General features: G+C 33.0%; 1 protein-coding gene across 1 annotated transcript in view; it reads right to left on the bottom strand.

The window, feature by feature from the left end:
• LOC115883389 (farnesol dehydrogenase-like) overlaps positions 1–16,040 on the bottom strand; it is a 55,853-nt gene that overhangs the window by 38,245 nt on the left and 1,568 nt on the right. Inside the window, exons 3-5 of the mRNA XM_030901757.1 lie at positions 12,554–12,791; positions 7,999–8,222; positions 4,388–4,537 (exon numbers count right to left, since the gene is read on the bottom strand). Coding sequence (XP_030757617.1) covers positions 4,388–4,537; positions 7,999–8,222; positions 12,554–12,791 — 612 coding nt within the window. The remainder of the gene's footprint in view (positions 1–4,387; positions 4,538–7,998; positions 8,223–12,553; positions 12,792–16,040) is intronic.

Genomic DNA, 16,040 nt, shown 5'->3' with positions numbered 1-16,040 from the left:
TTTATCCGTATCGTTAATTTAAAAGTTCAAAACAAATGTACAAAACGCGTTCGCGGAGAAATGTCAATCCCAAACCTGTTTTGAACCGCGCATGCGTAGTTGATAAATCAGTTATTTGTCGCGGATTTGTCAGGGGTTAGTCAGGGATCGCTACCGCGAACAAAGCTAGAAATTAACCAGTGTCGTAGTCAGTCGTAGTCTTTGTCATCGACAACATACAGTTACGGCAGCTTTGAGTCAGTAGCGTGCGGCTTAATTTATTTCATTCTTTTCTTGAGTGATATATTTTGTTTTTTTTATTGTGTGATATATTTGGTTTTTGTAGTTTAGTAGTACAATGGAAGTCCGAGATTCTTTTAGTTTTAATACTCAATCATTGCCTCTACGGCATTCAAAGTCATTTTTATTATTAGGTATCCTGCAAAATGACAAACGAGATTCATTTCTACATTACTGTTTTTCTGATTATCCGTATCTATTTTTAATTTTTATGGATAGCTCATGACAATTCAGAGAGAAAAGAACAGAGGTCTTGTTGTTTTTTATAATAAGGTCTGCCGTTTTTAATAAGATGTTTGCGAGATCATTTTGACAATTTTCACTACCAGTGTGTAATATTCGGACACAAAGTTTTTTAAAAGTTCCTCTAAACTGGATGAATTTATCCTGGATGGGAATAATGATAGGTTTACAAGATATTGAAATTACAAGAATTACAAGATAAAGTTGTCGTACCAGATTTTTATGAGTGCAACTGTATACTCAAATCTCGCGACAAGCTTTTATATAATATAAAATTGTGTAATGACGTATCAGTTCATAATAAAATTTTAAAGAAAAAGTTATTTTTTTTTCTTTTTAATGTATTTAAATAAAAGCTTGTTTTTAAAAAGGTTTTTTTCTTAAATTTATTTTTTACTTTTTAAACACTTAAACTCAATTCTTTTTCTTAAATAACTTCCTATGGGCATCCTAATAATATGTATATCGATTTTCATTAAAAAAGAGAACTTAAAAAAAACGACAGCTGTCAAATTTGACAGTTCAAATGCGAGGCAAATAAAATGAAAACCGACTATGGAGTAGGGAGCATCCAATATATCGATTTTTATCAAAATCGGAGAACTTTGAGATTTTTTTGACAGCTGTCAAATTTGACAGCTCAATTTTTTTCTTTCATTTTAACCCATGGCTATCCTATATATTGATTTTTATCAAAATCGCAAGAAAATGTATTGTCATCGGGACTGAACCTACATGCCAAATTTCAAATTTCAATTTCCTACAATGAAAGGAAGTGCTTCTAATTGAGCGTACAAGATTTGCCCCGAACAAACATACATACAAAGCAAGTTAAATAAAAGCTTGTAAAATAAGCTAGGGCCCTATTCCCATTGGTAAAGATATCTCTTACCATATAACAACATTAGACACCCGAGCTGGTTGAAACTCTCTGTTCCCCTTCCGGTCCTCAAAACCTACAATATTACCGACCACTATTATAAAACAAATTGCACTTGATATTCATATCATCAATACATAGAACACAATATCGATTAAGTTCATCCGGTTCATCGAAACTTTCAACTTTTCTTTTTCAGAGTCTCAAATAGACTAAGATTTTCTAAGCCAGGTTTGATATCGATGTCATATATTCACTATCTTAGTGTCTCTGGGTCTCTGGACGTGGAAGGCAAAATAGATTTGTCAAGAGCGTCTTGTAAATTTTTGGTCCGGAAAAGTCTATAGCCAAACATTTATATTTAAATTCATCAGTTTTCTTCCTTTAGCTGATTTGTTAATTTGTGCAATTTGAATATTAACAAAATTTGCTATGTCCATTAATGGACATAATTTGTACGTAGCCCCTTTAGATTGTTCAATAGATATTTTATTGGGTATTTCTTTAATTCTTGTTTGTAACTCCTGGCATGTTTTTTAATTTTAATTGTCTATTCTCTACAGTTAAATGTTTAATTGATTTTTTCGTTTTTACTTTTCGGGGAGTATGCGCGGTTAACGATTCATTTGTTTAGATAAAAGTATTGTTTAAATAAAATTCAGTTTCAGTCAATTACAGTTTTTTTTAGTACGACCCTGTCTAATCAATAGTTTATTTTCTCTTTGAATAAGAAGACTAAGGAAGGAGCATAATGCTATCCATGTATTCATGCATGGTGGGCGGAAAAGGCACCATAAAATCTCTCTAGGGTGGGGATCCTTGACAGTTCTGTTTGACGATTCATTTGACACATCTGAATTTGATTTGAAATTTTGTGGATTTGTCAGTCTTTATGGAGCTTATTTTATGTTATTTATTATTTATTCTACTACTGATAGTTGTATATAGGTAGTAAATCTAGATGGAAATTGTGGCAGAACTTAAATTAACAGTGACACTATCGCGATTTATGAAAAAGACTCTAAAATAGTTGGTTGTGTAGCGTGCAGTAGATCTCGCCAAAAATCGAGTGAAATAATGGAACAACTTTTCGCTAGTAAGTGACTATATAATATACATACGTGTAGTAAACCGATCATTTATGAAATTCACTTAAATTAACTAACTATATATTTTTTCTTGCATTTTTGTTTTTATTTACTATACTTGTCAAAGATTAGATGTCAAAGAATTTAGATACGTCAATTTGACTTACCTGCTTCAGTAGCGTATCGGATGTTTGTGTTAATAAATAATTATTAAAACTTATCTATTTTTATTATAATAATATGTTTTTATAACAATTTTAATAACTACCAACATTTATTCACAACGTAAAATAAAACAACAAATTATTGAGTCTACCCCACGTCTACCCTACATCATAGTTTTACATTTTTTAAATAAAATTAGAACGACACTGATAAACCGGAATTTAAGTCGGCCATATTTGAGGCCCATCGCGGTGTACCTAAGATTTTTGATATGCTCCTTCCTTAGTCTTTTTATTCAAAGTATTTTCTGGAAAATTTTTTAATACGTTTTAATCCGGCTCTGACTCGGCACCCATAATGGTGTTTTCAAGGTCAAATTTTATAGAAATTTTAAACAATGGGATCTGGGCAGAGTTAGCCTGCCGTGTGATTTATATGCCGTGGTAGTACCATGTCCTAAAATGCAATAAATCTTCCTAGATTAATCTTATAATATCATGAGCACAGGCAACCCCAAGTCAATTTTGTGAGATGTGTGATCAATTAAAAATCATTTATGATATTTAAAACACTAAAAGAAGCTCTTACTGCTATTCTATCAGTTACTTCATTAAAAACCAGTCAAATAGGACTTATTAACTTGGAAATAAAATGTTAGAAAATCTAATTATTGTTTTGATTGGTCCATATGATGTGTAAAGGTGCGTCCACATTGCTCGCGATCATGCTCGCGCTCTTGCTTCTGATTGCGCTCGCGTTGCTTGCGCTTCCTGTTTGTCGTGTTTCTCAAGATATTTCGGCTCGCATGCAACGGCGTCCATATTGTAATGTAGTTCTTGCGTTCGTGCTCTTTGGACATGGAAGATACCGAAGTATTTTTAATAGCAGCTGCTAGTGTGATCATTATTGCAAACCGAAGGAGACAAAGAGAAAAAAGGCGGTGTTGGATGTCTAATAGTTTCAAAAGTAGATCCCAGCACAGTGAAAGTAAACATCTACGCGATCTACAGACAGCATGTTTTTTAATATTTTTTATCGCATGTCTGTTACTGATTTTGAAAGACTTATTAACTTACTTGGCCCCCGTATAGAAAGAAAAAATACAACTTTTAGGAAGTGTATTCCGGTTAAAGAAAGAGTTAAATAAAGATTGGCCATAACATTGGCCATAAGTAGGCGATATAAATATAGAGTTATATTTTATTAAAGGTATATTTAATATTATTAATCCAAGAACAAAACACAAATATTTGTTATTCTGAGCAAAGTAAAATAAGGAAAATCATAGTAGTATCATCATATTGCAGTAAATACCGAATCCTATGAATAAAACCAAACCAAAATCTTAACAAACAGCGCAAACAGCTCGAGCACTTCGAACCGCCACAAAGTATACTCGCATTACTCCGAACACTCGAAACAGGCATTTTACGAGAGTCGCTAGCGCCGCGAACATCACGCTCCGACTGTTTGCCATGTTTTTCGTGTTTCACGTGTTCGTTCGGTCTGCTCGCGAGTAATAAGGACGCAGCTTAAGAGAAGTATTCTTTATTAAGAGTTTACTTTATTTATTTTAAGGTTTTAAAGTACTTCAACAAGTTTTTCTAAAAATAAAAAAAGAAATGTTTATTCCTCTTCAATTTTTTTAAATTGAATGGGATTTCCTATGGTCAGATCACAGGCAATGCAGCACTCAGTTGATTCCTCCACCGAATATCTCTTTATTACTTACATTTACATGCTCGGGTGTTGATAACACATATACAACAGTATCAGCGACGTCTTTTGCCTTTAATCCAGATCGTTCAAGATAGGCTGGTAGATCCTTGGAATCGTACATTGAGACGAAGAAGTCAGTTTCAACGTAGCCAGGACTGACGCTCTAGAAAAATAAATAATGTTACATTTACCTAAAACTAAAAAAAAATCGGACTTCCATTGTCTTTATTTATTTTGATTGACACAACATTTCGGTCAGAAGGATCACTGACCGTTATTAAGGCTCAACTAATATCAAATATCAAATAATATATTAAGTATCTAATTCCTTAAACTACTGTTTCCGTGAAGAAGTTGAGTGCAGTTAACCGTGAGGTTGTCCACCTAACCTAGAACGCCTGCATTGGTGCGTAGGATTGCTAAAGATGTTATTATTGTTTGCTATAAAAACGGCCTCTTTCATTTATTCGATTTTTCCAATGAGGTTCCCTGTGGACAACCAGAGCTTTCGATCACTTTATACAGGGTGAGTTTCCTACGATGTTGTCTATGGGTATATCGGAAACTACTGGAGATAGAGAGTCGGTTAAATGGGGTAAGAATTATTGCAGTTTTGTGGGGTCAAAAATATGTGCCTCTCAGATTTTCGAAAAAGTTTATGGCTTACTAGATATTTCGAAAAAAACAAATTTCGGCTAGGTTAGATTAGGTCAGGTCAATTAGTTTTAAAAATTGTCCATAATTCCATTATAATCTATTTTAGACAAAAAGTTTTCAGATAAAAGTTGTAGATAATCATATCCCTAATGAGTTTGTGTTCTCTGATTTTTTCTAAAGCCTGTCATTTTTGACATATGACACAAACCTATGTTTTTTTTTTAAATGGAAACCATAGTTGGCCATGACTTCATAAAAAATGCATTTTTTAAGCTTTTCAGCGATATAAGTTATAATATTTTTTTCGAAAAATTACCGAGTTATAGTCAATTCTTATCTTTCTTGACTAGTTTCACTTAGTTGGCATGGTATTTTTATGACTTATAACTTATAAAAAGACAGAATAAGTTCAAAAAAACCGTCATTGTTTTGAATACATAAAATGCATCTTTGACCTGCATATTTTCAGTCAAAAATTGCTAAGCTTGCTTGAATCCCTGCCTATAAAAAGTAAATTAATTTTGTGTGGCGATCTAAATATTGACTTTTCCAGTGTGTGTGCAGCTAGGGAGTCTCTCCAGTCCATTTTTCATTCTTTTGGTATACTCATGCATGTTGACTCACCAACTAGAATAACTAAAACTGGCTCTAGTACTATAGATTATGTCGTGTCGTCTTTTGACCCGGAATTCGTTGACTGTAGAGTCCTTCGCTCAGGTTTCTCTGATCATGAGGTAGTATTGACAACGTTTTTGCCACATTCCAAATGCAAAAATACCTCGCGCAAATTGGGCCGTATTTTTTCGGATAAAAATTTTCTAAATTTTCACCACCTATGTCTAACAACTGAGTGGGTTGTCCTCTCGGCTGACGTCGATTCCGAATTTTCTAGATTTATAAATACCTTGTCTAATCTGGCGTGCAGGCGTTTCCTCTTAGGCCTATCAAAAGTAAGCAAGGTATACCCTGGTCTACGACAGGCTTGCGTATATCTGCAAAGGACATGCGCTCATTATCTCACCTTAAAAAGTTCATAGACAGCGTTTTCTTTCATAATTACGTGAAACTTTATAGAAGGGTTTATCGTAAGACTATAAAAGCTGCCAAGGACATTTATTATAATGGGAGGCTAGCCAAATCCGGTAATGTTGCTAAAGAGACTTGGGCTATTGTAAATGACTTAAGGAATAAGACTTCTTCGTCTGGCACAGTCTTTAATTCCACCTGAAGATTTAAACACTTACTTTGTTAATGTGGCTAAAAATTTAGTGAACACCATAACTCCTTCTCATGATTCACTTTCATATCTCCCTAAAGCAAATGAGAATTTACACAGTTTCTTCGTACTATACAACCTTTTGTACTTAATAACACCACTATTGACGTCGTGGACTCTGTGAGATTCTTAGGACTTGTTGTGGACAACTCTTTAAAATGGGACTTGCACATCGAAGGAACTTAACTCATCAACCTCTAGAATGGTCTATTATGCCCTTTTTGAGTCGCATCTTCGTTATGCCCTTCCATTCTGGGGTACTTGCTGCGCGACAAAATTTGATCGTATTTTCAAACTTCAAAAGAGAGCAGTTCGATACTTATTGGGACTAAACAGTAGAACTCACTGCCAGAATTTCTTTAAAAATTTCAAAATACTGACTCTTCCTTCCTTATTCATTTTTGAATCCGTTTGCTTAATCCGCAAGCACATATTCTCTATTCCGGAAAGGCCTTCTCACAACTATCCACTTAGGAATGCGGAGCACGATATTTATCTGCCAACCCCGAGCTCAGAACTAGTTAAGGGCTCAATACTGTACAATGCCAAGAAAATGTACAATCATTTGCCTTCGAATATCAAGTCACTTTCATTCTTTCCCGCATTTCGCAAAGCTCTGAAATCATACTTACTGGAGAGAGCCCTATATGCGGTAAACGACTTTTTTGTTGATGTTTAATCATGAACAATTTAGAATTTTAATTTTAATATTTTGATCATCTCACACACTGGTTAAAGGTCTAGTATTTAATATTTTATAACTCTTGATTTTATGTTATTATAACATGATTTTATCCATTTACAGTTTTCCTTTTGTAAAATTTTCTAGATACGCCTGTGTTCTGCAATGTCCATATATGTTTTATTTGTAATTTTATGACGTAACTTTTTTTTGAATTGATTTGTATTGTATGACCTTTTTTGTATTATTTGCATATTTATTTTTGCGCTTTTTTTGTTTTGCTTTGTCGATGAAGCTGTTTTGGCTTTTGGTACAATAAAGCGTTGTTTTTTTTTTTAAACTGAATTACAAGTTTTTCTCACAGAACGACTGGTCGACTTAATTAAACTTCTCCTCGACCGCTTCTTCGAATGCCTCACGTAATTCATAAGTTCTTTTGGAACCCTTGTTGTTAACCATACCGCCTAAAAAATCTAAAATGGATAGGTCAGGTGATCGAGGAGGCCCATGCAATTGGTCCACCTCTTCCTATCCCTGAGTTTGCATAATTAAGATATAAATAATTCTTAACATTTCTTTCATTATGAGGGGGAGTGTTATAATGAAAATCATGTTGGAACCACCCTATTGAAGCGCGAGGTATCTTTTCTAAAAAACGTCAGTAACGTTCACCGATCAACGTATCTTCGAAAATGTATGGCCATGAAAAGTTGATCCAAAAATCCTACACGCTTTTCTTTCTTCATTTGAAAAATTCATATTTACAATTTTTGTTTATTTTAATTTACAAAGATTGGTCATGTGGTCAGTGTGCGCGTACCTTAAAGCTTCAGAAGGTATACCTCCTCCTGTCATCAGAAGAAAACAATGAAATTAAAGCAATAAAGAAATTATTCATCATCATCATAAATTTCATCTTATCGCAATCTACCGCATTGTTGTCTACTGTTAGCTATGTTGGCTATTAAAAAAAATTATTATTTTATTTAATTTATCTAAAAGCCCTTACCGTTACTTTAATAGGGAGTCCGTTCCTGTTTATTTCCCTTCTCAAACTTTCTGTCAGAGCTGTCACCGCGTACTTTGTAGCAGGATAAACGGAAAATCCTACGAGATCTAGGGGCATATGGCCTGCTATGCTGTTTATATGGACTATGTGGCCTTTGATGTTGTTGGCTTTCATGCTGGCAATGGCTTCACGGGTGCAAATGCTCAGAGCTAGTATATTAGTGTCTAAAATAGAGAAAAATAGTTCTATTAGAGATACAAGCCTATATCTTAATAAGGAAATGGGGTAATGGGGATAGTTACCCTCCGAAGATGAAATTTATGAATAAGAGAAAATGGGCTATAAGATAAAATTGTCTCAAAAGAAGTTAATAATACCAATCAAAATAGGGAATCCAAACCAATGAAAGTATTTTTTTTCAATACCTTTCAGGGAAACTATAATTTAAATTTAGTACTTTATTTAAATATTGCCACTACCCTTCCCAGATTCAATCTCTAGATGCACCACTGTTGCTGAGTGTAACATCTTTAGTTGTCCAACAGCAGCAATGGAGGTCATTCTAGACCTAACACCATTGCACATTGTCGTCGGTAGTTATGCCAATGCGACAATGATTAGAATGGTTACTGACGGAAACAGTACCGGGAGAATTTTCAGGTCAGGGGCTTGGAACACCCTCAAAAAGAAAATTCCACTTCTCCAACTCCCAGTGGATGACATACCAAAAATTTACAACTTTGAGAAACACCTCACTGTAGTATTGAGTAATAAAAAGGATTGGAAGAAAGAGACGCTTACTCAGCATATAAAAGACCATACCATCATGTGGTATACGGATGCTTCCAAAACCAAAGCAGGAACAGGGATAGGAGTATTTGGGCCGAAAACTGAATACTTCGAACCAATGGGCACCTACCCCAGTATCCTTCAGGCAGAAATTTGCGCTATCGAAAGATGCGTACAATTTATCTTAGATAGGAACTATCGAAAACAGGAAATTGCCATCCTATCCGATAGTCAAGCAGTACTTAACGCGATCAACTCAGTAACAATCAATTCGAAGTTGGTCAAAGAATGTCTGGAGAAGCTCAACAAATTAAGCAAAGAAAATAAAGTCCTCCTACTCTGGGTGCCTGCTCACCAAGGGATAGAAGGCAATGAAAAAGCAAATGATCTAGCTAGAAAAGGAGCGAACACTCCACTAACTGGACCAGAACCGTTCTGTTTTCAAACGGGAACCAACTGAAAGCGGAACTGAAGAATCTGGAAGACTCCATCCGTAACTTGGAATGGGTGTCCTCCAACGGTCTAAGACACTCGAAAAAGTTCCTTAGAACTTATGACCGAGAAAAATCAAAGGTTTTCCTTGATTTAAGTAAAAACAATCTTCGGATTGTCACGGGGTTTCTAACAGGACACTGTCTCCTCTACGAACACCTCAGTAGGCTGAAACTGAGAAACAACGGCGAATGCAGATTTTGTGGGGAAAATGGGGAAACACCAGAACACCTTATCACTGAGTGCGCCGAGACGACGACCATTCGTGCCATGAACCTTGGTACGTCTGATGTCGAGGATGGAGAGCTGGCCTCGGTGGAGCCGTCTCATTCTTTTCTTAAAGCCCTGAGACTGTATGATGAGTTATAACTCGTTATAACTCAAGAAAGGGGAACACACAATAGATCTATAAGGTCGCGGTGTGTGTGATTAACTCTCCTCCTAAACATTCTACATACAACATCTTTAGTTTCATAAAAAAATAGCTCAGTAATGTGAAAACCGCCTGATGTATCTGTACTCATAAACGACTAACCCTGTAAAACTCACGAAAATGGGACACCATGTACATGAATTTAATTTCGCTAAATGTGTTTCATTTAATTTGGGCTTTTTGTTGAAATCCATCACGCTCCTGCTGTTACCGGTTTAATCCAAATACTGCAAATTAACAATTACTTTGCCCGCATGTTTACCAACTTTTCCAAAATATTTATCTAAGCGTTATATTATTAATATAAAGTTCAATTTAATTAAAACTTTTGTTGATTAAATAATTAATTATTCGTCTGACCGCTTTCCAAAACTCGACACAATAAAACTATCTCTCTGTTAAATTAGTTGACAGTACAGTGTTATCAAAATTAACTTTTTGACGGCATTGATTATTCTTCGCGTTTTGGAATAATATAGTGCAATATGATTGAAAAAAAATGGCGTCAATGACGGCCAGGGACCAAAAAAACAAAAAATCTGAAAAATCTAATCTATACAGGGTGGATCAAATTTCACGCTTTTAAAGGGAAACATCCTTTTCAATAGGAGACAGACGAAAACTAATATCGGTGTCTGGAGCTCAATTTTTATTAAAAACATGACGGTGAAAACCGCACATCGATATCTGTTACCGTTGCGGAGTTACGGGGTGTTTTTCAAAAATGAAAAATTTTGTATTTTTATGAAAACATTTTCAAAGCACCTTTTTACGTAGAATTTAATGGTTTAAGTATTTTTTTTTAAATTAATAATTTAAGAAATATCAACACTCGTATCAACAGAAAATTTGATATTTTATCTCCTCGGCGACCTCGATGGCCAACGAATGGGATCTTGGTTAGCTATTCAATTATTCTCGAAATTGGCTGCAAACATTTGCTGATAACTTCAGCATTCTGACGCGGTGCCTCGTCTTGCTGGAAAAATATGTTTTCGAGTACCATTGGGAGCATTATCATCAATAAGAGGTTCAAAGCCTATACAGGGTCCGGCAATAGTGCGCCAGGCATCTGTAGCTCCTAGAATAAACAACTTGAGAATTTTGTCTAAGTGCATACCTGAAGTATGTACCAGGATGTATTTCAGGAAAATATTTTAACTTCTATAGAGTGGCTCAAAAAAGTGTGAGTGGACCTGGATGATTTTTTTTAAATGGAACACCCTGTATATTATTACATTTTTGGCTTCCTTTCCGATCACTTTACATAACCCTAAGATATGAATAAATACATTTTGATAATTTCAGAGATATTAAAAAAAATCAAAAATATATATATTTTTCAGCCCTTTTTAAAAAAATTATTAAAAATACAAAAACTGTTCTGAAAACAAAACTATATTAGGTATTTACTTTAGATGGTCTGTACTTACTTTGCTATAAATAAGAAAATCGTAAATTATACAGGATGTTCAAAATTCTAAGCCAAACTTTCGAAAATATAAAATAATTTTTCTTCGTTTTTTTAAATGGAACACCATGTATATTATTTTTTCAATAGACGGAGAATTAAAAAATGAACCATTTTTATATTTAGAGTATTTCAAAATTTTTAACGGTTTCGCAGATATTTGCGGTTTTATATTTCATATGGCATTTTCCACAGTAAATTTTTATCAAAGCCACCCAGTAATTTTTCTCTCGTATTTTACCATTTTTGAAAGCGCCATATGAAATAATACTGCGTGTATCTGCGAAACCGTTAAAAATTTTGAAATACTCTAAATACAATAAATGTTCATTTTTAAACTCTCCATCTAATAAAAAAATAATATACAGGGTGTTCCATTTAAAAAAACAAAGAAAAAATATTTTATATTTTAGATAGTTTGGCGTAGAATATTGAACATCCTGTATGAATTACGATTACCATATTTATAGCAAAGTAAGAACAGATCATCTAAAGTAAATACCTAATATCGTTTTAATTTCAGAACAGTTCTTGTATTTTTAATAATCTTTTTAAGAAGAGCTGAAAAATATATATTTTTAATTAATTTTTTAATATCTCTGAAACTATGGAAATATATTTATTCATATCTTAGGGTTATGTAAAGTGATCTGAAAGGAAGCCAAAAATGCAATAATATACAGGGTGTTCCATTTAAAAAAAATCATCAAGGTCCACTCACACTTTTTTGAGCCACCCTATAGAAGTTAAAATATTTTCTTGAAATACATCCGGCACATACTTTAGGTTCGCACTTAAAGAAAATTCTCAAGTTTTTTATTCTAGAAGCTACAGATGCTCGACGCACTATTGCCGGACCCGGTATATGTATACTAGTTAAAAGTGGTGAACTTTAAAAAATTCTGTATTTCGAAGGAGATTATAACAAAATATCAAGTGTGCTATACTTTTGGAAAGGTAATTTGAAGTTCTTTTCATTTAATTAAAAATATACAGGGTGTCCCGAATAAAAAATCAACTTTTCTGTTGATAACTCTTAAATTATTAATTTTAAAAAAATAATATTTAAACCATTAAATTCTACGTAAAAAGGTGATTTGGAAATGTTTTCATAAAAATACAAAATTTTCCATAGCAAAAAAGTTACAGCGATTTGTTAAAAATGCAAACTTTTAAAAAACACCCCGTAACTCCGAAACGGTAACAAATATCGATGTGCGGTTTTCTCCATCATGTTTTTGATAAAAATTGAGCTCCAGCAGCTCCAGACACCGATATTAATTTTCGTCTATCTCGAGGTCTATCTCCTATAGAAAAGGATGTTTCGCTTTAAAAGGGTCGAATTTGACCCACTCTGTACATATAATTACCTATTATTTGTCGCCATTTGCTAATGTCTCCATCGATGAGTTCCGTTGCAGGAGATAGACCGGCGTTGTTTACCAGAATGGAAATGGGTCCAAGAGTTTCAGTTATTTTCTTAAAGGTAGCAAGTATTTCTTCATCTTTAGTTAAATCACACTTGAAAGCGTGTAATTTTCCTTTTTCATTCTTTAGTTCCTGAGCTATTTCTTCTATACGTTCAGAACGACGAGCCAAACCAGCTACCTACAAAATATAATTTTGGTAAAGTTCATTTAATTTAATTGTAAAAACTTATGAAAAATACTTTTGTTTTTGGGATTTACAAAATGAGTTCTTGCTAAACAACTATTAAAACATATTTTCTTTAAATATTTTAGTTTTTTTAATCTAGAATAGCAATACTATTCACAAATCATTACGACAAACTGCGTATATTTGATACCAATTAAAGTCTTAGTTAGTAATCGAGGGTACGATTTTTAAATTCATTGTCACAAATTACCTATAACAGATGCGAAAGAAACCACCGAATTACGCGTTCAGGTTTCTGTGACCTTCAGAAAGAGTTCATAGACAATCCGCATCAATGTATAGTTTGGGTTATTATTTGTTTGGGTGAAAATAATCTGCACTAATATGTTATCGAGGCATACAAAAAGGTCCACAGACCTCGAGACATACAAAAAATGAAGTCCATTTAGCGTGTGTCGCAATTTTCACACCTTAAAAAATTAGTTTTTTTATAGCTATAGCAACTGCAGCGACTATGAAAAAAGCTGTGTGATTTTCATAGAAAATAAGGGCACCTGTAATTCATTTGAGAATGTTATAAATCGCTAAATATATTATTTATCGCTAAAAATTTTATTAAAAATTGAACTAAAATTGTTAGTATCATTAAAAACAATTCAAATTCAAAAATTGTATCAGTCAAATTCCCTCATTTAAGGTGAATATTAAAGTAAATATAAATACAGCTCATTCTAAGCTCTACTTATCTTTAAGAAAAATTTAAATCATTGTTGCAATTGGGCCTTAATGCCATTTCGAATGAACAATAGTATTAATAATGTACATTATAATAATAATAAATTTTATATCATAGTGTGTATTAAAACTACTAAAACACTTTTAAATTGGTATTATATTAACAACTTTTGTTTTTTAATCCAAAAAAAAGTTACCAATTTTCTCAATCAAAATATTTGTGGTCCTGAAAAGGACCTTCGTTTTCCCATGTTCGTCAAGGTAGGTAATGGGTAAACGGTAAAAAAACAGGATAATGAAATTTAAAAAATTACAAAAATTGTTCAAAAGTGCCTCCCTCTTGCATTAAACAATAACCCAAACGATCATAAAATCCCCTCCTCACATTGGATAACATATCAGGGGTGACAGTGTCAAAGGCATTAAATATTTTCTGCCTTAACTGCTCCAAGTTTTGAATTTCTTCATGGCCGTAAATTTTAGATTTTATGTACCCCCATAAAAAGAAATCATTCACCGAGAAGTCAGGTGAAATTAAACGTCAGTCTAAACAAAACTGTCATTTTTGAAAACTTGTCAAAATTTGGACACACGCTAAATGGACTTGATTTTCCTATGTCTCGAAGTCTGTGGACTTTTCTGTATAATCTCACAGTAATTTAATAGATTGCTCGTCATATTATATCAGCTCGTAGGAGATTAGGAAAAAAAAGATATTTATAGTATAAAAAATTAATTTATTTAACAAAGACACCGATTATTTTTGGTGCGTAAGTCACTGGATATAGTATCATATAGTGCCGTAACATCTGGGCCGCTCCAAGTGAAACTAGTATCGTCCGCAAAGAGGCAGATTTTACCGCTAATGTCTAGATTTGCAATGTCGTTGATAAACACCAGAAACAAAATAGGGCCAAGTACTGAACCCTGAGGGACACCACATTCTATAGGCTTACAAGAAGACATAGACGTATCAATCCTCACAAGCTGCCTTCTGTTGCCAAGATATGACTTAAGCCATTCGAGCGGCACTCCCCTGAAACCATAGTATTGCAATTTGTTAATTAAGATATTATGATTTACACAATCGAAAGCCTTAGAGAAATCACAGAAAATTGTAGCTGTAGAGTGATGGTTATTCAGGCTAGAGTATACATTATTAAAAAGGTCGAACATAGCATCATTTGTGCAACTGTTACTTAGAAATCCAAATTGATGAGTAGAAAGTACTTTATATTTAAGGAGAAAAGATAGAAGCCTTTTTTTAACCAATCTTTCAATAACCAATTTACTAAACAATTTAGTCACACTAGCACTAACCAATTACTTAGTACTAATTAATAACTTAATTAATATTAGTACTAATTAATAACTAATTAATTACCACTTAGTACTAACCAATTTAGTTCTTTCTAACCAATTTAGTCACATAAGACATACAAACAAAAGAAGCAAACAGAAAATGGTTCACAGCCGTCCTTGACGTAGTTTTTTTTCGATCATACGGTATAAAAATAACTAATTCATTATCTCATCACTTAAAAAATGATTTATTGAACAATTTTTGCAATTCCTTTTAGGTTAATTGAAAGCAAATACAAATATATGATAAAATATTTTTTTCGAGTATTTTTAAATTTGTTTCGTCATAAATTACATTAAGGTGCTATTATACAGGGTGAGTCTTAAATAAGTGCAAATATTTTCAGAGCTGGTAGATCTCGATAAACGAAAGATATTTTCTCTTTACCGTTTTTCAAATAAGCCCAAAAAAACGAGTTAATTTACTTTGAAAATTTACAAAAAAGTGATTTTTTGCTTAAATTATGAGAATCACTGGATCTTTTTTGGGTTTGCTTTCTTGTAAATTTAATCTACTATCTATGTTACCATATTATCAAAAAATTATGTATTTTGAGTAAAAACTAAAAAAAATTTCAAAAGATTTCAAAAGATTTCCAAAGCTTTTTTCAAAAAATTCCAAATTTTCGAAAAAAAAATCACGAAAAACCCTCATAATCGTAACCCGAGAATACAATTTACTATTGAAAAGGGTATTAATACCATCAATTTTCTTGATGTTACAATTATAAAACAGTCTAATAGATTACAATTTGATATTTACAGAAAACCCACTACCACAGACACTGTAATACATAGTCAATCACACCAATCCTGGCAAATCAAAATGTCACCCTTTCATAGTTTAATTCATAGATTAGTAATGTTTCCACTGAGCCCAGAGAATTTTAAAAAAGAGTTAAATATTATTAAACAGATCGCCATCAACAATGGATATAAGTGTTCCCTTATTGATAATATGCTAAAGAAAAAACAAAACAAAATATTAATGAAAAATTTTTAATCCGCTAATTCTAAAGACAATAACAATTATCAACCTTTAAACTACATTCCTAATTTAACTAACAAAATATCAAATAATCTCAATAAAATAGGATGTAAAACTATTAACGTAAATAAAAGAAATTTAGGTCAAATTTTATT

This window comes from Sitophilus oryzae, unplaced genomic scaffold, assembly GCF_002938485.1.
Source record: "Sitophilus oryzae breed Bouriz unplaced genomic scaffold, Soryzae_2.0 scaffold_1898_pilon_pilon, whole genome shotgun sequence".
NCBI lineage: Eukaryota > Metazoa > Arthropoda > Insecta > Coleoptera > Curculionidae > Sitophilus > Sitophilus oryzae.
Note: the sequence above shows the minus strand (reverse complement) of the source record. Positions and strands in the feature narration are given on the sequence as shown.